The sequence below is a fragment of the Ambystoma mexicanum genome, chromosome 10 (assembly GCF_040938575.1).
Source record: "Ambystoma mexicanum isolate Mex_15411 chromosome 10, UKY_AmexF1_1, whole genome shotgun sequence".
In the NCBI taxonomy this organism is placed as follows: domain Eukaryota; kingdom Metazoa; phylum Chordata; class Amphibia; order Caudata; family Ambystomatidae; genus Ambystoma; species Ambystoma mexicanum.
Genome location: NC_090932.1, coordinates 802,051,922 through 802,078,461, shown reverse-complemented (window position 1 = coordinate 802,078,461; position 26,540 = coordinate 802,051,922). Strand labels below are relative to the sequence as shown.

Here is a 26,540-nt window from a genome sequence, read left to right as displayed (position 1 = left end):
CGGAGAGGATACACGCAGGGGGCGACAAGCGGGGCAGACTGCTGGCCTGGCTGTATAAGAGTGAGACCCCCCGCTCGGTGATCAGTGAGATTAAGGATGAGAGGGGGTGCATCTGCAACACCCAAGAAGAGGTAAATGAGGAGTTCCTGAAGTTGTACAGACACTTGTATGAGGACACGGGGGAGGATATGTGTCAAGACATACTGGACACATTGGAGGACATAGAGTTGCCCACCCTGGAGGACCTAGAACGCACGGAGTTAGACGCACCTGTCACTTCGGATGAACTGGAGGTGGTAATTCAGAATCTGCCCACTTGCAAGGCGCCTGGTTCGGATGGGCTGCCTAGTGAGTTCTACAAAACATACAAGCAAGAGCTGCTTCAGCCACTGCTTGCCACTTTCAACGAGGCCTATGAGCAGGGGGAACTCCCATTGTCCCTCCGCGAGGCTGTGATCATCCCACTCTTGAAACCAGGCAAGCCGGCCATGGAGTGCGGGGTCTTACAGACCGTTGTCCATGCTTAACCAGGACAGCAAAATACTTACGGCAGTGCTGGCTAATAGACTGAAGAAGGTGATTGGGAAACTGATACACCCAGATCAGATGGGATATGTTCCAGGCAGGAACATCACCGATAATCACAGGAGGCTAGACCATATCATTGACCAAACTGAGGAGGACACAGGCGAGTTGGCCATAGTGTCGTTAGACGCGTTCAAGGCCTGGCTGAAAGCGGTCCTGAAGGGGTACGGAATGGGACCTGGATACCTCAGATGGGTCCAGTTGTTTTACAGCACCCTGATGGCGAGAGTCAAAACGGGGTCCACAGTCTCAGATACCTGGTCAGCCATGCTATATATACTGGCATTAGAGCCGCTGGCAATATGCCTGCAACAACAATATGGGGAGGTGGGCATAAGCACTGTCAGCGGAGGGCACCTGATATCATTATATGTGGATGACATGCTCCTTTATTTGCGTTATCCAGAAGAGAATCTGCAGTATGTGCTGGAGGTAATGGAACGGTACGCCACCCTTTCGGGCATATCGGTGAACCCTAGAAAGTCTAGTCTGTTTCTTTTGGGCAGATATAGGAAGGTCCCGGTACAGAGGCTACCTGTCCTGCCAATACCATGGCAGCCTGTGACATTTAGGTATTTGGGAATAAATATTTACCACAGGGTCGAGGCAGAACACAAGCATAACACGGAAAAAGCGATAGAGGGGATCAAGAACAGCATGGTGTTTTGGTCTAGATTGCCCCTGACCATGATGGGGAGGGCGGCCTTGCTCAAGATGGTGGTCCTGCCTAGACTCTTGCACTTTTTCGTGAATGTCCCATTTTTGATACCTAGCAGCCTATTCGCGAAACTTCACAGCGTGTGTAGGGGTTTCGTGTGGGGTAACTCTAGGAATAGGGTTGCTCTGTGGAAGCTCCAGAACCCATGTGACAAGGGGGGGATAGGCCTGCCTAATTTTGAACTCTATTACCTGGCGGGGCAGCTGCTGTATGTGGCCAGGTGGCTTCTGGCTGAAGACTCGGCGGAAGCTAGGCTTCTGCGTGGAGATTCAGCCCCATACTTTCTGATGGTAGTGGTGTGGTTGCGCAGAGACAAACTGGTGGGCAGGGGGCGGCTACTGAGGCTGGGCTGGGAGATCTGGCACAGGCCATGGAAGATTGGGGCGGATTCGGAGCCGTACTCCCAGCAGGCCCCTTTGGCGGCGCTGTGCGGGAGCTACTCTCAACTACTTGAATCGATCCGTAGATACTGGGAACAGGTAGGCCTGGCCACCCTCGGGGACATATGGCAGGAAGGGGAGGCATTGGACTTTCAGAGGTTGCAGGAAGAGATGGGGTTGCATGGTGGCCAATATATAACCTACTCTAGGCTTGTGAAAAAGACTAGGGAAAGATGGCCCGAGACAGTGCTAGCAGAAGACCCTGATGCCTCCCTGGAAACTATGTATGATGTATCGAAGGGCGGGCACGAAATATCGAGGATATACGAGCTCCTGCAAGCAAGGGCAGGGAAGGATTTGCTTCAATTGAGACAAGATTGGGAAGAGGAGGTGGGAGGACCCATGACAGACGGGCAATGGGAGTGGGCCCAGAGGTACCATAAAAAGGTGTCCCGGAACGCGAGATTCCAACTTCAATTGTACGTTACCCACAGGGCGTATCTGACTCCCGGGAAAATTGCAAAGTTTGGGGGACCAGCTACGCAGCAATGCCCCAGGTGTGGGGAGGTGGATGCGGGGTTGCTACACATGTTTTGGGCTTGCCCGGAAGTGCACAGATTTTGGGATGAGGTTAAGACGAAACTGGCTGGTGGGGGAGTGGTGCTGGATGTGGAATCGGCCTGGTCATGCATGCTGGGGTTTTTTCCTAGACCCCTACATTCAAAACACACAAGCAAGATGAAGGACTTGGCTTGTGTTTTGGCCAAGCGCAGGATTGCCATGGGCTGCAAGGCGGCCCACAGTCCTAGGGTGGAGCTATGGTGGGCGGACCTCTTGAGGTGGGCGGAAGCTGAATCTGTAGTCTGGTTTGAAGCGGTCACTAGGGGGGGCGAGGAGGAAGTAGGGCCCTTGCTGGCGGCAATTGGTGGCCTCTATGGCAAACCCTCACCAGGGTAACAACGGAACAGAGGACTTAGATGATGCCTGCTTAAGTATTGTGCCACCCGATGATGCTCCTGTAAATGACACGTGAGAACCGGCTCTAGTTCAAGGGTGGGGGGGGGGGTGTTGGGGAGTTCTAATGAAAATGTGTTGGTCTAATGATGTTTTTTTATGTATTGAAACCGTTGTAGTGTGTTTGTTTGGCTTCAAAATAAAATAAAAATATTAAAAAAAAAACCCCTCACGGATAAAGTCCATCATGTTCTGAGATTCTGAGGTAGCAAGGGATGAGATAGTGGCAGGGGTCTGCTCGGAGACCTCCTCAGCAGAACTGACCGGAGTCTTCGTGAACATGTTCATGGAGCTCTGTTTTTTCCCAGTCCCTTTAGTCATTGTGGCGGTGATGCGACGCAGGAGAGATGAGGGAGAGCTGATGGTACCCCTCACCCCAACGGACAGGACCAACGAGGTACAGCCCCCAGGGGATCCAGGCAGGCGGCCTCGATGGCAAAGGTCGGCAGGGTACAACCCAAGCAGCGCCCTGGAAGGAGGAGGAGCATTGTCAGGGCAGAGCTTCGGGTGTCGTAGGGTATCCAGCACGGGGCAGGGGACTACCGGGGATCTCAGCCAGTGTAAGGGGCACCAGCCAGGGTAACCAGCAGGCTGCGGCCAGGCCACCAGGGGTACGGGCCCCTCCTGGTGCAGATAAGAATCTAGTGCGGGCTGCGCCGCGCTGAGAGGGTGCAGGATGATGTTGGTGCGATCACTCCGTACGGGGCTGGAGGGGCACCCTGCGTGGTGAGCCGGGGCAGGGGCCGGGCCTCAGCAAGTCACTCGGCGGGAGCAAGCTGGTCCAGGGCGTCCTCTATTGGGTGCGGGTATTTGGTGACCCCCGCGGAGCAGCGCAGCAATTTGTCCTTATCTCTGCTTCGAGATGGCCAGGGGTTAGCAGCATCCCCATCCCCCATGTACCTTGCGGCCGCCAAGGGTCCGGCAATCTAGTCCACGCCACCGGGGGAGCCCAGCACCCGGCGTGCTTTGGTGTGCCTCTGCTCTACCACCGGGCGCTGAAGTCTCGTTGAAGGGGGAGGGCCCAGTGAGGGGGACAGCAGGATGAAGGCCGATGTAGGAGTCGATGAGGGCCTGAGTAGGAGCCGCCCAGCGCGGGCGCAGGTCCAGCATACGAGGCTCACAGCGGTTACAGTTCTAATATCTGCGGTGCTCTGCGCCGGCGCTGTACGGCCTAAGCAACCGCGTGGTTCGCTCCCAGTCGTCCCCGCAGAGGTGTGCCACCACCACACGGGCCTCCACAGAGGTGGCGGGGTGTCTCGGTTCCGGGGCCTGGACCGTCTGATTCTCCTCGAGTGCCGGATTTCGGCGCGCAGATGCGCGGGCGATGGGGGATGGTCACGGCAGTTCCCGATCACAGGGTTCCCGGCGCCGTTTTTATTCGGGATTCGGACCAGATGATCCCTGATCCAGCAGCTTGCGAATTGCAGCAGCCTGGTACAAGTTGTAGATCGTAAATGCACAAGATCAGGATCGAGTGATCTGCCTGCCACGGAGCTCATGTTTCAGGCGGCCATCTTGTTCGGCGCACAACAGCGCCCCCCGCAGAGGAAGTGCATTTGACTTTCCTCCGGGCATGTACTTACCTTCCGCTCCAACCATCGCCCAGGAGCATACATTCCTGGTAGTAGGAAGGCTTTCCAACTTCCTCCCTTTTTGGAAAACCGTTACTCAAGAGGACTGGGTTCTAAATATTATTCAACATGGGTACCTCATTGCCTTCCGGCTACTCCACCTTCCTCTCCTCCAAAGCTCCAAAAATCATTCCCGGAGCTCTTGGAAGAGATTCAAAAACTTTCTTCTAGGAGCAATAGAATTGGTTCCCCAAGAGGAAAAAGGTTAGGAATTTTTCTCACGTTGCTTCTTGATCCCAAAGAAATCGGGCGGAATCCGTCAAATTCTGGACCTTTCAGACCTCAACCAATTTCTGTCTCTGGATACTTTCCATATGATAACCATCCCTCAGATTCTGGCTTCACTACATCCACACAATTTGATGGCATTGGTAGACATACAGGATGCATATTTTCACATCCCCATCTACAAACCCCACCGTCAGTTTCTGAGATTCACAAAAGCAAAGTCTCACTACCAGTTCACATGTCTACCCTTTGGGCTAAATTCTGCCCCCAGGGTTTTCACAAAAATTCTGGGGTCAATGGCAGCCTTCCTTCGGTTGCAGACAGTCCATCTATATCCCTACCTAGACGGCTGGCTTCTTAAAGCCCAGTCTCCGGAGGTATTGCTCCAAAAGTTGCAAATTACTTGCCATACTCTGTTCAGCCTGGGGTTCTCCATAAATGTGACAAAATCCCAACTCAGTCCTTCGCAAGGGATCCAGTTCTTAGGAACAGTTATAGACACTACTCTGCACAAAGTCTTTCCACCCTTGGAAAGAGTGGAACCAATTAAACAAAACATCGTTCGGTTCTCCACTCACCAGTCACTAACAGCTTGGTGGTTTCAAAAGCTCTTGGGTCTCATGGCCTCTTGCATAAACCTAGTTCCGTTTGCAAAGCTCCATATGAGAACGACTCGGTGGTATCTTGCTCTCAGCTGGAATCAGCTCCCAGATCCCCAGGAAACAAAGATCTAAATTCCAGACCTTAGTCCAAGAGTCTCTGCACTGGTGGAACTACCCAGAGACTCTGCTAACGGGATCTCCCGTTCAATCCTCCCCCTCACCAAATAGTCATAATAACAGACTCTTCAGAGTATGGTTGGGGAGCCCATTGTCAAAGCCGATCAGCTCACGGTCTTTGGTCCTCCCAGGAAAGGAAGGACCATATAAATGTCATGGAACTAAGAGCCATATTTTGCGCTCTAAAATCTTTTCTTCCCTCACTTCAAGGACAAGTGGTGAAATTTGTAACGGACAATACCACTGCAATGTTTAATATCAACATGCAGGGAGTGGACTCGCTCCCGCCCCCTGTGTCTCCTAGCAGAACCAATTTGGTATTTGGCCATTCAAAATCACATTGTCTTGTTGGCGTCCCATCTCGAGGGCAAGAAGTACATCCTGGCGGACAAACTAAGCAGGTTACAGTCCGCTCCGCACGAATGGGAGCTGAAACCATCAGTCACACACATGATATTTCAGAAGTGGGGCCATCCATCAGTAGACCTCTTTGCCAATCAACACAACACTCTTTGTCCGCAATTTGCGTCAAGGCAAGGTCAGGGTCCTCGGTCTCTGGGAGATGCTCTACATCTGGATTGGTCAACTCTAGCACTTTATGCCTTCCCACCTCTTACATTGATTCACAAAATGTTGCTGAAATCGAAATGGCACACAACCTGACAATGATTCTAGTAGCCCCGATCTGATTTGTTTTCCAGATCTTCTGGAGTTAGCGGGGTATCCCCGTTTAGATCTTCCACTTTCAAGAGATCTTTTGATTCAACAGAAGGGGCAGGGTCTTCACCCCTCCCCTCAATTGCTCAACTTGAAGGGTTGACTTCTGAGAAGCTTGCCTTCTTCCACTTGTATTTGTCAGAACAAATAATCATTGCTATTATGTTGGCCTCTAGGAAATCCACCACCCAGAAGGAATATTGTAGCCAATGGTTTTGTTTCTTTCACTGGACCTTAGAACAAAACCTTAACCCTCTAAAGGCCTGCATTGATAACGTCATGTCCTTCATGTCTTATCTTGTTTCTACCGGTATCAAGGTAGACACGTGCAAACATTACTTATCAGCTATCAGTGCTTACCTGAATAGAGAGCATAAGTCTTTTTCTCTTTCTAGCAAGGCCATTAAAAGGCCCTTCGAGGGCCTTTTAAGTTTACATCCCCCTTTTTGTGAACCTCCACCAAAGTGGGATCTCAATGTGGTCTTAGCAGCCCTAATCCAAAACCATTTGAGCCTATCGGATCATGCGATTTAGAATTCAGAACTGGAAATCAGCCTTCTTAGTGACCATTACTTTGGCTAGAAGAAATGGGGAGCTCCAAGCTCTTTCCTCGAAGGAGCCATATATTGTGTTCCATAAAGACAAAATTGTCATGCGTACGGTTCCTTCCTTTCTGCCTGAGGTGGTTTGTGATTTTTACTTAAACCAGGAAATATGTCTTCCTTTTTTTTCATCCTAGATCGCATGTGTCTGCAGCAGAAGAGAAATTGCATAATCTAGATGTAGTAAGAACTTTAAAATTCTACCTTGAAAGGACCAGACCATTTCAAAAAGCATATTAGCTCTTTGTTACCTATGGTGGTCCATCTCCTGGTTTCTCCAAGGCTTACGACCTCAAAGGGCTTGCGACTCTGCAGAGACTTCAGGCTCATTCTACTAGAGCCAAGTCTGCATCTGTAGCCTTTACCAGGCACATTCCCATTGTACACACTGTAAAGCAGCTACCTGGGCTACCCAGCTTGCCTTTTGCAAGCACTATGCTATAGACACATCGTCTAAAAATTATGCAAAATTCCGCCAAGTGGTTTTCTGCAACTTGTTTGCCTGAATCCTGTGCATGCTGTCTCTTCCACCCTTGCTTATTCAAAGGCTTTTTAGGTCTGGTCCCAACCAGTTGGGAAGGAGGGAGAGCCAGGACGACAAAGCAATTAAAAATTACCTTCATGGTGATTCAGGTTCTCTGTCAAGGCACTCCCTCCTTCACAACACCCACCAACCCAGCCATCCCCTGCAGTACGCATGTACTTAAAATTCTACCGCTTCAGCGGAACCACAGGAACTGGGTGTGGACCGTTGGTGACATGAGGGTAAGGTGTGGGCCTGGTACGCGGAAGGACGCACGCATGACGTAGGCCCTTCCACTTCTAAAACTCTTAAAGTGACAGCTATCTTTTTCAGCCAGCTTTTCCGGCCCGCCTGTGAATGCAGGCTTTCCCAACCAGTTGTGAAGGAGGGAGAGCCTGGACTAAGAGAACCTGGATCACCATGAAGATATTTTTTCGTTTTTTTTCTGTGAAGGGTGCAGTGAGCTAATACTTGGTTGTAGACCCTCCTGAGTGAGAGAAATTCCATAGGACAGGGTATCTGACCCATGTTTGTTCTCAGTAGAGGGCATCCACACCCTTGTTTAATAATATATTGAAGAGACCTGTGCTGAGAATCATCCCACAGGCATTCTCCTGGTATTTTATGTATTAATAGTGGTAGGGTCAGCGTAGGCTAGTTTTGACGGAGGACAGACTATTAAGTTTGGACTTCACATCTTACGCCAAGAAACCTAGTTTAGTTTTGTTAGGGCATCTCATAGACTAGGATTCTTTGTTATTTAAATAAAAGCAAGTTGATCATGACATCTTATAGTCCGTCTTCACCTTCTGACCTACCACAGGTCACATAGTTTTACCCGTAATGTTGTAGTGGCATTGTGGGTGGGTGCCATTGTAGTTGTACCCTACATCCCACATCTGACACCACTTGTGAGGGTGTTGAGAAATTAGGGCAGAGAGAGATCTCATCTGATTTTTATCTCTTTATCAAAGATTGGTTGCAAGGTTGGGTTCAGTGAACATCAATTAGTGTCCACTTTAATATCCCTACACTTGATAAACACTCTCCACTGTAGCACAACAACTGCCTACCACCGATTATTTTCATTTATTCTATATAGATTTAGTAAATAAATGTAGGGTTGCACGTTTAGCTATATTGTTTGCAGTGAATGATTTAATACAATTTTATCTGTTAAAATGAATGGCTCCTATGATCATGCACCAATCTGAGTGTGTCAAGGAATGATGATCTCAATATTCATTTTATCTCCCTATTAAAGCAAGGTTGGGTTGAGTGTGATCACCTATAGGAAAACTCTAAGGACAAAAAGGGAGTTTCTATGTAAACAGTGTCAAGGATTGGCCAACACAGAGTGGCGTAATCCATTTCCGCAGAGACCCAGGTTCTTAGAAGGGAAGTCCTTACTGCAGGATTAACAAATCTATGTCCTCTTCTGGTCACACTATGCTAATGACACAAAGTTCCAAATGAAGTGGCCAAGAGCATCCGAACCAGTCGGGGATTGCAACCAGAAAGGGAAATTCCCTGGACCGTCTGGATCTTTAAATCATTCACCATGGTTTCTGGGGAAACTTGCCAACTGGACCATAAACCCCAGGACCTATGTACCCAGTGCACATGCGATGCCAACACTACGACTTGAAGGATTGCTTTTTGTTGCCGTCTGCCACCAGCTCCTCGCTAAACAACACTGGTGAGTCCAATATGCTTCTGTCTGGCTGTTCTCAATTCTGTTTTCCCTACTTGGTGGCCTCGGCTTCATTTATTCTGAATTCTGTTTTTGGCTTGAACCTTCCCACTTTTGTAACTGGACTTTTTCTTTGCTCTGGTTATAACCATGCCCTTTTTACCTATGAAAGCTGTAGGTTATTCCTTGGTTTTGTTTCTTCTGAAACTGACCCACGGTTTAGAAATGTAGCCCTCTTTAGCCCAATAGTGAACCTTTCTGTGATGCTATCCTGTCTCCTGTTCCTGGAACTCATTTCAAACCTGGACTTGTTCATGTATCACTTTCCAAGCTATACCTACTGTAATATTATTTGCCTATGTCCAACACCCATTTAGTTTGTTGCGCCCTCATGCCGCCTTTGAGTGCCCCTTGTATTGCACTTTTTCTCATCCCCATGCAGTCCGTCACGGATCCCCACCCTTGGCGAATTGTCCACTTATTTCATCCTCTTAGGTCATTTCTGTTTTCCATAGTTCAGGTATGTGTATTAGTGAAAGGGATACTAATTGGTTTTATGTACTCAGCACTGTCTGAGATACTCTCTATGTTTTGCTTTTCCGCTACTGGCATTTCAGTCTTTAGAAGGAGCCTGCTCCCCACCTACATTTTGGCGAAATTGCTGTTTTTGGCATATTAGAGTGCCTCCATCAGTCAGATCTAGTGAAGGGTCTGTTGGTAGTTCGAAGGTTACTTCCTTAGGTGTCATCCTCTAAGGTGCTCACAGTTCGATTATGTGTCTGTCTATACCTTGCAGTACTCTTTGTTTCTCTGGTGGTCTTCTGGTTAACTTGATTCACGGGAGGTCTTTCTGGGACGTGTCTCTTACTTCTGTGAAGGTCTCCCTCTTGGATCTTGGGTTGCTCTGGATTTCAGACATTTCCCTGGATTCTCTTGCAGTCTTTTCCTCAAACCTTATTTTGCTCTAGTTTTTCTGAAGGCCTATCTTGGACCTTTCTCTGGATTCTCTGAAGGCCTTTCTCTCAGAGCTTGGTTTGCTCTGGTTTCTCTGGAGTCCTGTCTAAGATCTTTTGCTTGTTTTATTTGGAATGTATCCACTCCCCACCTATGTGCACCCATTCAGTTTTTCTTTTGGCTGACAATATTTGTTTGACGCTCCTACCAGTGGTCATCCCTTCCATTTATGGTGAGCGTTTATTTCTGAGCGGCCAGCGTCTGGGTGCTCCTCCACTCTTCTCTATCGTTCTTCAAGGTGGGAGATTACCCACTTCTCCTCTAAAGGACCACCATCCTAACTAACTATTAATTACTAATAGTTAAAAACTATTGGGAGCAATGGTTATGCAGCTTTTAGGGCTGATGATCACTGAGCCGCTTGATATGCTACTGGCCAAACCCATTTTTATAAGACCCAGACAGAGAACCTGGAGGTGGGAGGAGAGTGAGAACATCACCTACGCTAGAAAGCTCTGGTGCACTGGTCGACCAAAACAAGCATCCTGCCCTGACAGTGAATCCACATGATACATCTTGGCAAACATGTGAGGGAGGCCCATGTAGCTGCCTGATAAATGTCCAGCACAGGGATACGCCTCTATAGAGCAGAAGTGGACAGCTCGCAGCACTCTGAAATACAGAAGGCACTTAGGCAGGGTCTGCTTAAAGTGTGGCGAAACCAGAACAAGTACTCGGATGATGGCGAATCATGTTTCAAGGCTTTTATTAAAAGAAAAGGAATCGAGGGCGTGGCCTGGAGCGCTCCTGATCTCCTGATGGCCTCCGTGGGGTGCCCGTTGCATTCCGAATATTTGAGGTTTTGGCTAACCATCCTGCAATTAAATTGCCTGTGGGGGCTTATGAAGATCTAGGGCTGCTGCCGGAGCATTAATAAGAGGCTGGGGCCCTGGGGAGACCGAGTACGAGCTGGGTCCACTCTGTGGCCTCTCTGCTGTATAAATCAAAAAGGTGGGCAAAGTCCGGAGACACCTGCGGGAGAAGTGAGGAGAGTATGAGACCTCGGCTCTGTTGAGCCGAACTGAAACGGTTCACCGGCTGTGTGCCCTCCGGGCACCATCGACACCACCCTGCTCCAGAAGATCCATCCAGCCGGGTGCCTGATGAGTGGACCCACGGTGTCACCCTGCAGCATCTGCCCGCCCTCCCCTGCCTGCACTCTCGCCCCGAGTCGGAGTCCCACGACCTTGGGACTGGTCGTTCTGGTAAGGTACCCAGTGGCGCATCGGGGAACAGAGTGCACGGACTGCAGGGGAACGGAAAAGCTCTCCTGACCCTATGGACCCCTAGCAACATTAAATTATCCCATCCGGCAGCCTCACGAGGATCGAGCACCCCGAACTTCCCCCATGCAACACCAATGGCCTCCTGCGGCACAGACTGCCCATCGGACCCATGGACCCATCTGGGTTACTTTCTCTCCCCCCCTCCCTGAAGAGGTGGGCCCCATCTCGTAGCAGTGGTGCGAGCCTGGCCCTGCGGGCTGAGCTGGCAAAGAGGAGTGCTGAAAGGACTTTACTCCCTCCCCCGAGGCAAATGCAGTGAATCGCTGTTTCATAGATCCCTGGTGGATGAACGAATGAACCAGGGTGCTCTGGCTTTCCCCCCCTTTTGTTTTACTCCTGAAGCTACACTATCCTCTGTCTCTCGCTCCCATTCCTGGGGCGCCCCGGCCATCTCGAGGTGCTTTTGGCAGTGTGGACACGCCCCGCCCGCATTTCCAGCCCGGGGTACGGCAGCACTGGGACTGGGGACACCAAGGCTGGGCCCGACCCTGCGGCCCGTGGAAGGGAAACTTCTGAGGCCGATCAAGGCCCTGAGGCGGGGGACTCGGCAGAGGGGGAGCCGGAGACGCAGATTGGTGAGGGAAGAAGAGGAGCCCCTCCTTGCGCCTGCCTCCACCTGCATGAAGTGGGTGAATCTGTCGACCGCTTGGGGCAGAAAACGCCCAGGCCCCGCTCGGGGGGCCCCATTAACCCAACATAGCACAGAGCCGTGCTACATCATCATCAATGGGACCCTTAATGCCACCAGAGTCCCTCATCAACTAAAGCAAAGTCGGCGCACACAAACAAATTTGGGGAAGTTCCATCAGGAAGCAACACTTTCTCCTACCCCACTCGAGTAGTCGCTCTGCTCCCCCACCCCCTCTTTCATTTCTTGGGGCGCCCCAGCCCACACCTCAGCCCCCTCTTCTCCATTTCTGTCCAAGGGGGCACGTCAACCTCACCCACGACCTAAAGAAGAGAAGGACTCCTCCCCCGCCAGCTGCCCCATCAACCACACCAACTATAGAACGGAGGCTGGAGTCGGTGGAGCCTCACACAAGCTAATCACTTCAAACCAAGACCTGGACAATAGCCTATTTACCCTATTCCTCTCCAGGAGTCACTGTGCCTTTCCATCCACCTATAGAGGACGCCATGGCAAAGCAGCTAAAACCAAGTAAGAACCCGGACATAGCCACAATGCTACTGTTGGCTGACAAAGGAAAGAAACAAGACCCCCCCCAAGTTAACTCCGCAGAAGTCCCCGGATGACAGGGGGACCTTCGCGACCAGGGACGACATCCTGGCTTTCATTAAATCAGAATTCAGGTAATGTGTGACCGAACTTACTACAAAACTAGAACACACTGATCAAAGGGTAACGGAGGCAGAACAAAGACTGGGGGAGGTCGAAGATCGATCCCAAGACCACTCGGCCGCCCTGGGGGAAATCCAACGCTCGATCAGATCCCTACAAGACAAATGTGAAATCCTGGAATTTAAACAGGAAGACCTTGAAAACAGGGCCTGACGCAATAACCTGCAGATCCGAGGGATTCCAACCTCAGTCCCAGACAAAGACCTGACGGAATACGTGGGAGACCTCTTCCAGTCTTTGCTTCCACAGCTGGACAAATCTCAGCTCCTTCTAGACCGCACCCACAGGTTGCGCCCGAGTTGTGGGGTGGAATCAGATTCCCCCCTTCCCCCGATGTTATAACGAGGGTGCACTTTTTTACCACAAAGTAAGCCTTTTCGACAATCAGCCGCTCCTGGGTCGAATTATTCTTCCAAGGCTCTCTCCTCCAGATCTATCAGGACCTCTCTCTTCTAATAAGAGGAGGGCCCTTTGGCTTCTGACTCTCTTCCTTCAGGACCACCGGATCCGATATAGATGGCTCTTTCCGACAGCCCTACAGTTCTCCTACAAAGGCACCTTACAGAAAATCAGCCACCTCGAATATGCGGAAAAGATCATGCATCCAACCTCGCCCGGAGGATCCACGCCTCCAGCTTCAGAAAGTGCTGTTGACAAGGGGCCTGTCTCCCCACTGAAAGCTAGGCAGACTGCATGGCCGAGAGTCCCAAGTTATGGAAGGAAAAGATAAACCATCACAGGAGGGGCACGTGGGCAGGAGCGTCAGACTCCAAAAGGCTTGAGGCTTAATCCACATACCCCGATGCTCCTTATCTGCCCATGACTCCAGTCTGCAAAACTCTGCTCTTCCCTCTCACCCGGGACCTTCTTCCGCCCTGAAGGAGCTTCGCCGCTCACGAGAAAACAGATTAACCTCTACAGTCGTTGCAGCGCTCCCCCCTTGCCCCCCTCCATGGTTCATGCCCATTTCCAAGGAACAATCCACCAATGAGTCCTTGGAATTATGCACAGCTCTTGTTCCTGGTTCCAGTCGTGTTGGCTGAGAGCAGTTGTTTGGCCCAGTTGGCCTGGGGTGGTGCCGGACCCACAAGATCGACCCCCCCCCCCCCCTTTGGTTAAAGCTCAGCCCTCCCGTTGGAGTCCTGGGTTAAAATTCCAAGAGCAGGAGGGTACACAGCTATGGACTCTTCAAAATGATGGCTGATCCACACTCATCCCACCCCCCCCTCCCATCCAGATCCAGCAGTGGCCTCACTTCCCGTCAGGGAACATCACACCGTGAGATTTGTTTCCCTCAACGTCAGAGGACTAAACTCTACCGCCTTAGGGGAAACAAGACTTTTTGAAGTCCATGGCCTCTGTTTATGAGAAAGAGGTGGAGGAAGAAATCCCTATTTACAGTTTTGGTAGGGAATGTGGCATTCCTGGGATTCCAGAGGATCTGATATTCCAAGAATCTAAAAAGTGAAACTCTGGGGACACCCTGCAGGATGCCAGTGGTCTATACACCTTTCCCGCGGTTGACATTGGCACTCCAGAAGGTTCAGGTCATGCTGATGCATCTTATAGATCAGTAATGGCAAAGGTTATTGAATACCTTGGATGGGGAAGATCTGTTGAATATGAACAGGATGACCATATGGATATTTTGGACAGGGGACCTCCTAAGGACCCAGTCCTTCCCTGCCATAAAGCAGTGGGGAATAGAGTTCTAGAGAAAAATCCAGATACCATCCCTGCAGTTCACAAGGATTTCACACAAAATACAGACCCTAATCAATGGATCCAGATTTTCTTTCGAAACATCCAAGTCCACAAAGCCTTGTGTGCAATCAGCTACTGCTGCATATAAGGGAGCTTGCTATCCCAGTCCCCCCGGACAGGGAGGATAAAAGGCTCGATGACATGGGAAAGAAAGTTTTCTCCGCAGGGAGTATGTCACTGAAAGCAAAACATGCAAATTCAGAAGTGCGAACAGTTCTGCTCCAGGGAATTTCCCCCGAGAGGAGCCCTAGGGGACGCATTCATTGTGGACTGAGAATTTCCACTTCTGTATGCGTTTCCACCAGTCCCGGTCATTCCTCATGTTCTCAGGAGGCTACGAACATTTCGGAAATCCATGATCCTGATTGCCCCGGACTGGGCCAGGGCGATGTGGTACCCGGAACTTCTGGAAATGTCTCTGCCCGCGAATTCATCTTCCATAAAGAGAGCACCTTCTCTCGCAAGAGGGAGGCCGCATTCTTTATCCAGAGATCAGGACCCTCAATCTCGACGCATGGTTTCTGAGAGGTTGAGGTACAAAGATTGGGACCTTCCGCTGCCGTTGGAACACATTTTTCAGCTGGTGTAGAGATAAAGGAATTGATCCATTTACTTGTGACACACCATTGGTTTTGTCTTTTCTACTACATTTAACCCCATCAGGGGCTACAGGTTGCTACAGCCAAAAGCTATCTGGTTGCGCTGTCCATTTTCAAGCGCTTTCTAGAACAAGGTTCCTACTTCAGGATTCCTATAGTCATCCAATTTCTGAAAGGGTTGACCAACATCTTCCCACCCGTTCCTTTTATTGTTCCGGTCTGGGATCTCAACCTAGTTTTAAGCTTCCTGATGGGTTCTCCATTTGAGCCATTATATTCTTGTCCACTTAGGATGTTGTCTTTGAAAACTGTATTGTTAGCGGCCATTACTTCTGCTCGCAGAGTGAGCGAGCTTCAGGCCTTTTCTAAACCACCATTCACAGTCTTTCATAAGGACAAGGTAGTTTTGAGGGTTCGTCCCTCTTTTCTGCCAAAAATAGTGTCTGAATTTAATTTCACACAAAAGATTGTCTTACCGGCTTTCTACCCTCCTCCTCATCCATTTTAAGAGGAGGAGAGATTACACAGGCTTGACCTTAGAAGCGCCTTGAGCTTTTATAGCAACAGGATTTCTAAGATATGAGTGGACGGCCAACATTTTGTTGGCTATGCGGGCTACAGAATGGGACAAGCGGTCACTAAACAAATGCTGTCTCGGTGGATCATGCTATATATATATGAATGTTATAACCTGGCCGGGAAGAGGTTCCCGAAGGTCTATCGGCCCACTCAACCAGAGGGGTAGCCACTTCTTCAGCCCCCCAGAAAGGGCTACCACTACAAGACCTCTGCAATGCTGCCACCTGGTCTTCTGTGCATACATTTGCGAAATATTACTGTTTAGATTCCCTTTCGGGCTGGGAATTCAGATTTGGAAAGGCTGTGTTACACAGCATAAACCAAAATGAAATAAAAATCAAACTCTTCTTTGCCACCTCCTACAACACGCTACTATCAGAAAATATCAAAGATGAGGAATATGTGGGAGGACACAAACCATTCAAAGAAAAATGACTTACCCCAGGTAATGTTGTTTCGACCGGATGTTTCTCCCACGTATTCCTCATCGCACTCCCATCCTTCCCCCTCTGTCAAGAAGGAGTTTCTGTGGTTTACACCTTCCTGTCCGTTAACGCTCAAGTAATCTCCTCTTCGAGACTCCTGTGCTGTTGAGAGGAAAAACACAAACTGGTGCAACTGGTGCAGTGTATGGCATGTATACCAGCGTCAACGTCATACTCGAGGAGGACGCCGACTCTCGAGGGACACAAGGTTGATGGTGACGCACAGCTCCCTCTGGTGAGAAATGTTTCTGAGCTGCAAGCAGGATATCGGAGTATAACAAAGATGAGGAATATGTGGGAGGAACATCCAGTCAAAAGAAAATTACCAGGGGTAAGTACTTGGTTCATTTTTATGAGGGAAGTTCCCTACCTATCAAAAGAAAAGCTACGGGTAGATGCTAAAGTCCAAATTAAAGCTCTTTAGACCGAATCCTATCCTGCTAACTAGCCCTACCACTATGGAAAACACTTAAAGGCATGGTCCAGTAAAAATGTTTATTGTCCCTACGGGTCGGCCATGTTTTTTTAAGCTTAAGTGGCTCGATTTTAGAAAACCTTCCTATGGACCTTACCCGAGTTTTCCTCCATTAAACGCATGCGAAAACGGGCACCAGGGAGCCGCCATTTTGTGATAATCCTATCACTTGCCGCATCGCCCTGGCTGACCTGCTTCTGCGGCACTAAATCAATTCCCCCGCCCCTGAGCCTGACATCATCAAAACATTCATATTCTCCGCCTCTCTCCGTGACGTTACTGTGCTGCGTAGGCAAACGCGCCGAGTCGTCTTCTACGCGACTCCACACAGAACCCGGAAACCAACACAGACCATCTCACAACACAGCCCGCCACAATTCGGAATATGAAACTGTACTTTAAAATCAAACAGCAACACGGTACATTTGGTAAAGTACATTTATTTGACATTAAATGTTTAGACCATATTCAGCAATTGCCATATGAACTCCGAAAGCCATTTATTTTCTTTTATCTGTATCCGCAATGGTACACAGGGTGTTGCTTTTCGTTAAAAGAAGCTCTTTGGAAGCACGGTGAACCGCAAGGCTGTTACATCAACTAGGCACTAGTCCATCGTAAAGGTTGATATGTTGCTTCTAGCCACCAGTACAGCGTAAGGGCATGTGGGCCCTTGGTGATCGTCCCATATTATGGTTAACGTGCTCCAGTTGTTCACACGAAGCTGCAGGTGTCTATTGAAGAATCCGTCTGCCGGTGTCTCAAACCGATGACAGTAGCAGAAGGGGAGCAAATACCTGTTATGAAAACAAAGAAATTATAATTAGTCTCGCCAGCCGATCTTCATTAATATTACTCATTTTATTTATTAGGGCCGATCAGAAACTATTTGCTTGCAAGGATAGTTCAATGGAGTATGTTCGGCTCTAAAATCAATGCGAAAAGTAATAAAATAAATCGAGGCCAACACACAATGAGAAACGACAGTTAGTCTACATGCGTGTGGAATGATATGATATATATGGCATGGCATTTGTAACACGCCTATACACAAGTGTTACAAGGAGCGATGAGGCAGGGGGGGAACAAGGGCAGACAGACAACGATCCTACTAGGCCAGGTGTCTTTCAGATCGTGCATGGGGAAGGGGAGAGGAGGGGGGTAAAAGTGCTGTACATGGTTAGTAGAATACAAGATAAATAATAGGGCCAGCTGGTGGCAAGTGCAAGGTAAATGCCGGGAGAAAGGGCCTAAAGGATACAGAGACAGTCCCGTAGTGCAGGTAGGCAGTGCAGGGAAAAAGTGGTTGTCCAAGGACCGAGATCGGTGAGACCAGTGGACCTGCATGCCCATGTGCCCACTACGAACACTTTTTCCTTGCTTTTCCTAGCTCTTCATTCATTCATTTATTCATGCATCCATTCATTAATTCTTCATTCCGGTATAAAAGCGTCTAAAGATTTACTCACATTATATTTGAAATTTCCATTGTCTGCGTAATGCAGTCTGTAAAACGGACCGTGCTCTTGACAACGATTTTTCGTATACTGAACTATAGTTTCTGAATTTTCTGCCTTATCGTCTCTTACGTTATTGCGCACCCCCTTCAAATGAAGTTCTTTTGGCATGGTCCCTGTCTCAAAGTCAAAAAACAATAGACCCTTATACTCCCTGTGCGACTTGTTGGCCTCTTCTAGGCGCAAGCTGAAAATCAAAGCCGCTGTCCTTCGCATTCTTTATTTGCAACATCCCCTAGTAAAGGCATCTGTGAGAACTTGAAGTTTTGAATCCCTCTGTGTAGTGCGCCTCAATGTGCAAATGCGAACTGGCTTCTCTCCCAAATGCCACAGCCCGCTTGGCGCGTTCTAAGGACCCCAATTTTGTCCCCGTTGTCTGCGAGCTTTGCACCCCAAATGGAGACATTTAATTTTTGGCGGAAGGTCAGGGAAAGTATAAAGTACCACAGGAGTTGAGTTAAAAGTGAGATTTATTGTTTGTTTGTTTGTTTTATTATTTGCAATACGCAAGCCTCCCCTCCGTTAACAGTGCGCAGCAGTGCGCAGCATTTACATGAGATGAGATGAGACATGAGAAAAATATATACACACACATATATGAGGTGAATAGAGAGAATTCAAAGATGACACCCAGCTTGTACGCCACCCATGATGGTGAAGGTAGGGGTTTGGGTTACAGGTACACTGTACAATAACATTTATTTACAAAAAGACAATCGTATTGCAATTATTTAAACCGGGATTTGTACTTCACAACCAGCTGTGCTTCTGGTGGACATGGCACAGTTGCAATGTTCGGTGGCAATGGATCACTGCTCTGCCAGAAACGTCCAAAATTCCATATCTGTGCTTCTCTAACACAGCAACAATAAGGCCTTTCACAAAGTCGAACTACATTTCATCATAGACTGGTTTGATCACCCATTGCTTACTTCGTTTTGAAAACACCTTAGTGTAGCAAGGCATCCTTACTTTACCCCTAGTCCTAGATTGTTCACGTCCGACATTGCTGTTATGGGCCAAGACCGCTAGTAGAGTGCGATGTTTCATGCCCCGAAAGCTAAAATGCAAGCGCTTTGGCCTGTACTTTAGGCACATATTGTGGAACACCTCCAAATCTCCTGTGTGACAGAATTCTGTCAGTCCTCTCAAATCTCTTGATAGAGTTTTGTCGAAAACAATCTTCTCAATGGCTTTGTGTGTAGGTGAAGATGGAATCAACCACTTCTTCTTCCTTGCCTCCTGTGGGGACAAAGGGCCATGTTCACATTGGTTGAAATGTAGGTTTTCTGACCAGCGCTGAACGTTGGTACAGTGGTGCATCAGTGACTGCCATTTTTCAAGTAGTATTTCCACTGACCCTTCACAAGTTTTTTGGCTCCGCCAAAGATGGTTGGTGATGGACTGGGACCACTGCAAAATACTTTCAAACCCTTTTTTTTTTCCTGCAGCTGAGATTTTCTTACTGATTGATTTAGCAAGATGCCATACGTCAAATTGATGATTAATAAGCGGGAACTGCTCTCTTTGTCTTGGCAATTGAAACGTGTCTGTCCATGGCTATGAGGTTGATGTGCATTCCCCTTGATTGTAGATATTCCACTGATTTTATAAATCCTAGTTTCTCCATGGCCACTGAGGATGTACATTGTGTTACCTGCACGACCACCAAACTCACAATTTTCTTACTATCCATGTGCTGAAAGTGGTAGGTGCAGTACTTGGCAGAAAATTCAGGGCTGTCGCACTGTCCATCGCCGGCTAGCCTGAAACGTTTCCCTTCGAATGTACTTACTAGAGACAATTGTTCAATTTTCCAAGCATCACTAATGGCCGGAAACAGATAATCACGTTGGTATATGTAGTACAGCGATTTAGAAATGAAATGGAGTCCCACAAACTGAAAGAAAGCCTCTAACTTTCTAAAACTGGATCCACTAAAAAGAGATGCAGCTGCACACAGTAGATTGCCTGCTGGCATTTTCCCCAGCATCGTTTGTGCAGACCATGAGAACCTATGATTTAATCTACAGGCGGCATTTATTTTGACATTACTGCCTTTTATTTGACGAGTCACATTAATCAATGGCTTCCCACATATTTTCCCTCTAACGGAATGCACACATTTCAGCATACTTATAATTTCCATCAAACAACTGTCGAATACAATGTATTTGCTCTCTTTCATTAGACTGTCATCCTGCGTCAACGTTGTTTCAGCCTGTGACGTTGCGAAGATTTCAACACATTGGAAAGTAATATCGCTGATATCAAGTTCTGATGCGTCTATGGATGCTGCGGCTGGTTCATTCTCTGTCATTTCGACACCTGTTACTTCAACGTTGATGGGAGAACACAACAATGTCGACAGGTTTTTGGGTGGCAATTTTTTGGCGGGTGTCTATTGTGTGAATTGATCTGCAACTACTTCAGAGCTATCTTCAATACATTCAATATCATCTTCTTGTGGTGGTGTGGTCGCACTGTAGCAATGGTCCAATGCAACTTTGCTGTATTCTCCAAACAAAGTTAATTCATGTTTTGGCCATTGGACATGAACATCTCGAGCCTGAACACGCCTCGCCTCAATTAATGGAAAAGGGATGTTCAGTTTAAACACAAGATAAAGTGTAGTCCAATTGACTGGAAAAAAACATAAAATAGTCCCCAGCACAAACATTTTTTTAAAGTTATGAGACATATCAAGTGGTTTCTAAAGTATTAGAGGGCGCGAAAGGCCAAGGTGCCAAACTACATGTACACTTCAAAAGGTATCCCACGCCAAGGGGCCATCGGTCACATGGCCTCCTCACACCCCGTGTCTCCAGCCAGGCCTCCCCTTGAAGCAGGCCGCCCCCCTAACACCACGACATACATACGTCATTCATTCACAAACACACCCCTGTTTCTAATACTTTATAAACCACTTGATATGTCTCATGAGAACATCTTTGTGCTTTGCAAGTCAACTCCTGAACGTGCTACCTGGCAACCACTGAGATCTATGCTAATCTGCTTGTCGTCGTGCTATCCGTGAACTTTTGTGACCGCTTAGAGCAAACCCATCAGTGTGCTACCTGTGGCCACCCACCTATTCTCCTGCCACATACTGCTCTGCTTGCTGAATACAACTGTTTGTTGGTCAAGGTAAGGCCATGTATCCTAGTCATATTTTGCAGATTTTTTAATTTCTATCTATTTGCGAGTAGAGTACACAATAGTGCTATGTTCATTGGTCTCATTGCTATTGACTTGAGTTTCCATTGCTATGCTATCAATAGATCTATTTATTTTCATCTGTGTCTATTGTCATCGAATTGCATCCTTCGGGGGTCCAGTCTATAATGTAAGCATGTATCCTTCTCTTGCAAGACAGAACATCCAATGGACGAGTCACATGTTCAGATTTTAGTCACATCATTTATACATTTCTGCAACTTATGCAAATACTAAGCCGCACATAATGAACTGGTATAGTTCATGCAACTAAAACAAACCTTTCATTGATCATTGTATGATTCATTTACTTTTGTATCAAATCTTTATTCTTGAAGATTGTATAATAATGTCGATATTTACTTTTCAGATTTATCAACAATGCCTGCCTGTTCGATTAGCGGTTGCCCTTCGAAGACCCATGCGAAATCTGAAGGCACTACAATGCATGTATTTCCGAAAACTGTTGATCGAATAAGAGAATGGGTCAGACATTGCCGATATCCACTGGATGAGCTGAAAAGTAGAGTCCAACAAGTCTTACAGGACAAGAGGGGTGATCGATACCGCATCTGCAGCCGGCACTTTTCCTTGGGCATATACACAACATCTTGGGTTACAAAGAAGAATAAACGGCAAACGACACGGAAATTGCTCGAAAACGCTATTCCCACTCTATTCGTCCACATTCCGCCACCGGTGAGTCAAGTGTCCGGATTTAGCTTTAGGCCTTGCGGTAGTGTGTAGGTAGCCAAATGGATTAATTGATATTGTAGGTGTTCTATCCCATGTAATAATTTCGATATTGATATGAGTGTATAGTTTTTTGAATAATAACATTTATCAGTATATTCTTTTTCGATTTCATAACCCACAAACACAATGTATATATATGGGAACAGGGAACTGTGCTGTATTGAGCATTTTTCAAGTCAAGTATTCTGTCGCCTTACATGGCTATTTTTAATATTGGCATTTCATTATCAATCATTAATTTACCTTTACAACTTCTTGACTATCCCTTGAATCTGAAGCAAGAACATTCTACATCCTTGACGTGGTCGCAGTTATCAACCACTTCTAGCGCGTATCAGTTAATCTTACTAGGCTAATCCGCTAAGGACTTGTTTTATGCATGTCAAGTAATAGTTTTATTCTATCGTGTAATTATTTTACCGAATGTTTGGTTAGTGCTTTCCAATTGATATACACCTTAGTTATCATCCACTGGTGTTTGTTTTCAGTTATAATTAGTGGTATCCATACTAATGCAAGTACTGTCTTTCAGGGAGATGCTGAAGCGTCTGCCACATCTACAACATTTCTAGATGTTCTTCACCAGCAGGGGGTATGGATACTGACAGCTCCATCGAGCGTCATCATCAGAGCTGGAATTCTTGTTGTTTGATTGTTCTACACAATGTTTCATTCGTGGTTAGCCGTTGATATGTACCTGTGCTGTCGACCCCAGGTGTGTGTTATGTTTTCACTATTGTAATCCTCACTAATGCAAGTACTATGTTTCAGGCAGTTGATGGAGCGTCAACCCCTGCACTTGATGCAGAGCCTGACATTCAAGTAATTCCAGGGGAAGTGGAAGCAGGACCATGCGTATACGAATCGGTGCAACAGCTTTCGGAAGCGCGCACTACATTTGGAACATCCATAGATATTCTTCAGCAGCACGAGGTATGGATACTGACGGCTCCAACATGCGTGATCATATAACGTGATTCCATTTGCTATACTTTCTTCCCTATTAACGCAAGTGCTGTGTTTCAGGGAGACGACAGAGCTTCCACTACAATCAAAACATCCCATTTAGATGATGCCGATGTAAATAAATCGGAGAAATAAGTCGATAAACTGTGATCATATTTAGATTTTCCTCGATTCTTTTAAACAATGCATCATTTGTGGTTATCTCTTTATATGTACCTGTGCGTTCGACCCCCAAGTGTGTGTTATGTTTCCAATATTGAAAACCATACTAATGCAAGTACTGTGTTTCAGGGAGACGACGGAGCTTCCACTACAATCACAACATCCCATTTTGATGATGCAGATGTAAAGAAATCGGAGAAATAAGTCGATGAAATCTGCATATTTATATTTTCCTTGATTGTTTTAGACAATGCATCATTTGTGGTTATCTCTTTATATGTACCTGTGCCGTCGACCCCAAGTGTGTGTTATGTTTCCAATATTGAGAAGCATACTAATGCAAGTACTGTGTTTCAGGGAGATGCTGATGCCTCCTCTCCAATACAACCATTCATGGCAGTCCATGCAGAGCCAGAGGTATGGATACTGACAGCTCCATCGAAATAGATCATCACTGGTCGAATACTTGTCGTTTGAACTTTTATTTCAAGTTCGGTTCACATCACATTACAACACAGTAGTAATAAGCAGTGTACCCATTGGACAGCAGCAAACAAAACACAATGTGATTATTAACCATAGTATTATACACACAAAGTAGGTCTAAAATGTTAGCCAGACAGACGGACCCCATGGAACACCAAATACAACCCATCCCCTGAAATGGGTATCGGGTATTCCGGGGACGAAGGCAAGGTTGTACCATTAAGGAGTAATTATGTTCCATATCACAGCTCCATGTCAGATCCTTCAACCACTCATGGATATTTGGGGGAACAGCTTTCGTCCAGCGCAATAGTGTACATAGCTTAGTAATGATCGTGCACATTGACAGCAGTTTATGATCATCACCAACGATTTCACAAAACCTACCAAACAAGGAACACATGTGATCCGTGAGTATCTCAGTAAAGAGTTTTGGAGATACTGTATCTGTAAACCGAGCCCAGAATTGCTCGACAAGGCACGCCTAAATCCTATGCATCAAATTTGCAGCTCCTCCGTGACATTTGGGGCATTTCCCCATCTGTGGTTTTCATCGATTTTTATTTATTTTATTTCTTTATTTTGAATTTTTTTTTATTTACGAGATTTAATCGCCAAAAGCGATTTTTAGAAGAAGCTGATTTAATAGAATTTTGTTCCGTAAAGTGCGAGCGAGGAAGGAACCTGAGACAGGTTTGTTTTGTCCAAACGATTTTTGTCATTTTTTTCCCGTGACCTCAAGAGGAAGAGGCGTGATCGTTGTGTTTGGCATGTCTGTCAATTGGAAAATCTGATCCAGAATTTTTACTGCTTCTATTGCCCATGAGGTCCTTTTGCCACCAATCAAACAAGCCCACCAAAATTGTTCATCTATATATGCAGGAGCCAGATGGTGTGCCAAGTAGGGAGTTCTGAAACGGCTGGTTTCTGAGCATGTCAATGAAAGATGTATCATTTCGATCTCATAAGGGGCGCCACAAAATCTGCAGCAGTTTGTTGATGAAAGCCCTCTTATATTCAGGATTTTGTTTGAAGGGAGGAGATTTATCCGGGCCCTTAAAAGAGTGTGTCTCAGTCTTTTATGTGGGTGCCTTTTTAGAAAAGGCTGAGTTTCGTTTAGTTTTCTTGCCTCTGGCAGGAGGTGTGATGGAAGCTTGTATTTTTGTGCTTTGTCCAGGGTCAAGATCCAATTAGTTTCGTCCAGTCTTTTTTTGGTTTTTGTTTGGTTTTGTATCAGTTCTTCGGGTGAGCTGCCGCACACCGCACGTCTTTCTTTGTATTCCTTTTCAAAGTCGGTTTCTCATCTCTGTTTTTATTAGTGAAAAGACCGGAGGGCTAGGCGGGTCGATGATTTTCCTGTAAAACATGATGGTGTTCCGGTTGACTATTGCCTCAAGAGAGTTTAAGTTAAATTCTCGTCTGATCAAGACCATTGGCGTAGATTTTGGAAGGTTGAGTAATGTTCTCCAAAACAAACTTTCTAGGAGGGACCAGATGGATTTTGGAATTACCGACATAGCCTCTGCGCCATATGTGATCGATGGTATAACTTTCGCTCTGTAGAAGTTTATTGTTGGTTGCAAGGAGAATCGCCCGTACTTCCTATCAATGATTTTGGCTTGTGAGGTAAGGTTTCTCATTTTTTTGTGCAGGGTGTTTTGCATCGATCTTTCTGTATTGGAACTGACGAGCATTACTCCCAGATATTTAAACTCAGGACCTTTTCGACGCTACTCCCCTCCAAGTGCCAGTTTAGTTTTTCTCCATTCTTTATACTTTTTTCCAGAATCATGATCTTGGTTTTCGATTTGTTTATTTCGAGGTCATTGGCAGATATGTACTTGGAAAGGGTGTCCAACTGGCGTTGTAGTCCAATGGCTGTTTGGCCGAGTTGGATCAGCTCGTCAGCGTACAAAAGTCGGGGCACCTTTTCCCGACCAATTGACGGTGGGAAAGATTTTATCGAGGCGTTGGCGTGCTTGTAGTCTCCCATATAGGCCAGAAAAAGGGCCAGGGCAAGTGGGCAGCCTTGTTTTACCCCTCTGGCAGTGGGTATTCCTGTTGAAAGAAGGCCCCGTTTGCTTAGCCGCACTCGGACACTGGTGTTTGTGTGGAGGACTTTTAGTGGCCCTAGGATGCCGGAGGGGCAGTGCCAGTCTGCTAACTTCTGCCAAAGCTTTGTTCTGTTTACTAGGTTGAATGCTTGAGTGAGGTCTATGAGTCCCAGGAAGATGCGAGGGCCCCCTTCAAAAGTCTTGGCTTTGAGGATGCTTAGAAGCATGATGTTTACGCTTGTGCCTACTGATTTCTTAAAGCCTGATTGAAGTGGGTCAGCACAGGGTTTGTTGCTTGCCCAGGAGTGGAATTTGTTTAGTAGCAGGGTTCCATAGACTTTGCCAATGACATCTAGCAGAGAGATTGGGCGAAAGGTCCTAGGGTCGTCCTTGCAACCCTTCTTGAAAATCGGTACTATTACTGATGTGGTCAAAGATGATGGAATTCTTCTGAGGTCAGCGCATCTTTTGAATATGAGGCTTATTAGGCTGGACCATTGACTGGAGATGTTTTTAGGTCGATGTTGGTTATTCCGTCCGGCCCTGGTGCTCTCGAGTTTTTGAGTTTAGATATTGTTAGCCGAATATCCTCCTTGTCATGGAAGTCGATCCACGGCAAGTTTTGGTCTATGGCTTTGTCGTCTAATAGCGGGAAGGGTGATTTGAACAGGTTTGAGTAAATGTTGACCCAAGTGTGTTCAGGGATGCCGTTGGTTAGTGCATCGTCTGAGGATTTGCCCGTTGTTCTGATCAGCGTACCAAATATTTGCTGGAGTTGCAGTTGTTAACTTTCCTTTCAGCATTTCCTCAGTCACATTGGTAAAGTGCCAGCCGATAAGACCTTAACCAGGACTTGTATTTCTTTGATGAATCTTTCACCAAATCTTGGTTGGTTCTGGTGTTATGGCGAGATACTAACCTTTTAGCTTTATGGACTTTGTTTCGTTTGGC

At 47.1% G+C, this 26,540-nt stretch overlaps 1 protein-coding gene across 2 annotated transcripts in view; it reads left to right on the top strand.

Moving 5' to 3' along the window:
- Positions 1 to 26,540, top strand: part of IFT80 (intraflagellar transport 80) — a 1,621,792-nt gene that overhangs the window by 1,218,108 nt on the left and 377,144 nt on the right. Inside the window, exon 15 of one of the 2 annotated variants that reach the window (XM_069618464.1) lies at positions 21,536 to 21,927. The exons of the other annotated variant lie outside the window; for it this stretch is intronic. Coding sequence (XP_069474565.1) covers positions 21,536 to 21,912 — 377 coding nt within the window. The 3' untranslated portion in view covers positions 21,913 to 21,927. Of the gene's footprint in view, positions 1 to 21,535; positions 21,928 to 26,540 lie in introns of those variants that run through there. 2 annotated transcript variants of the gene reach the window in all.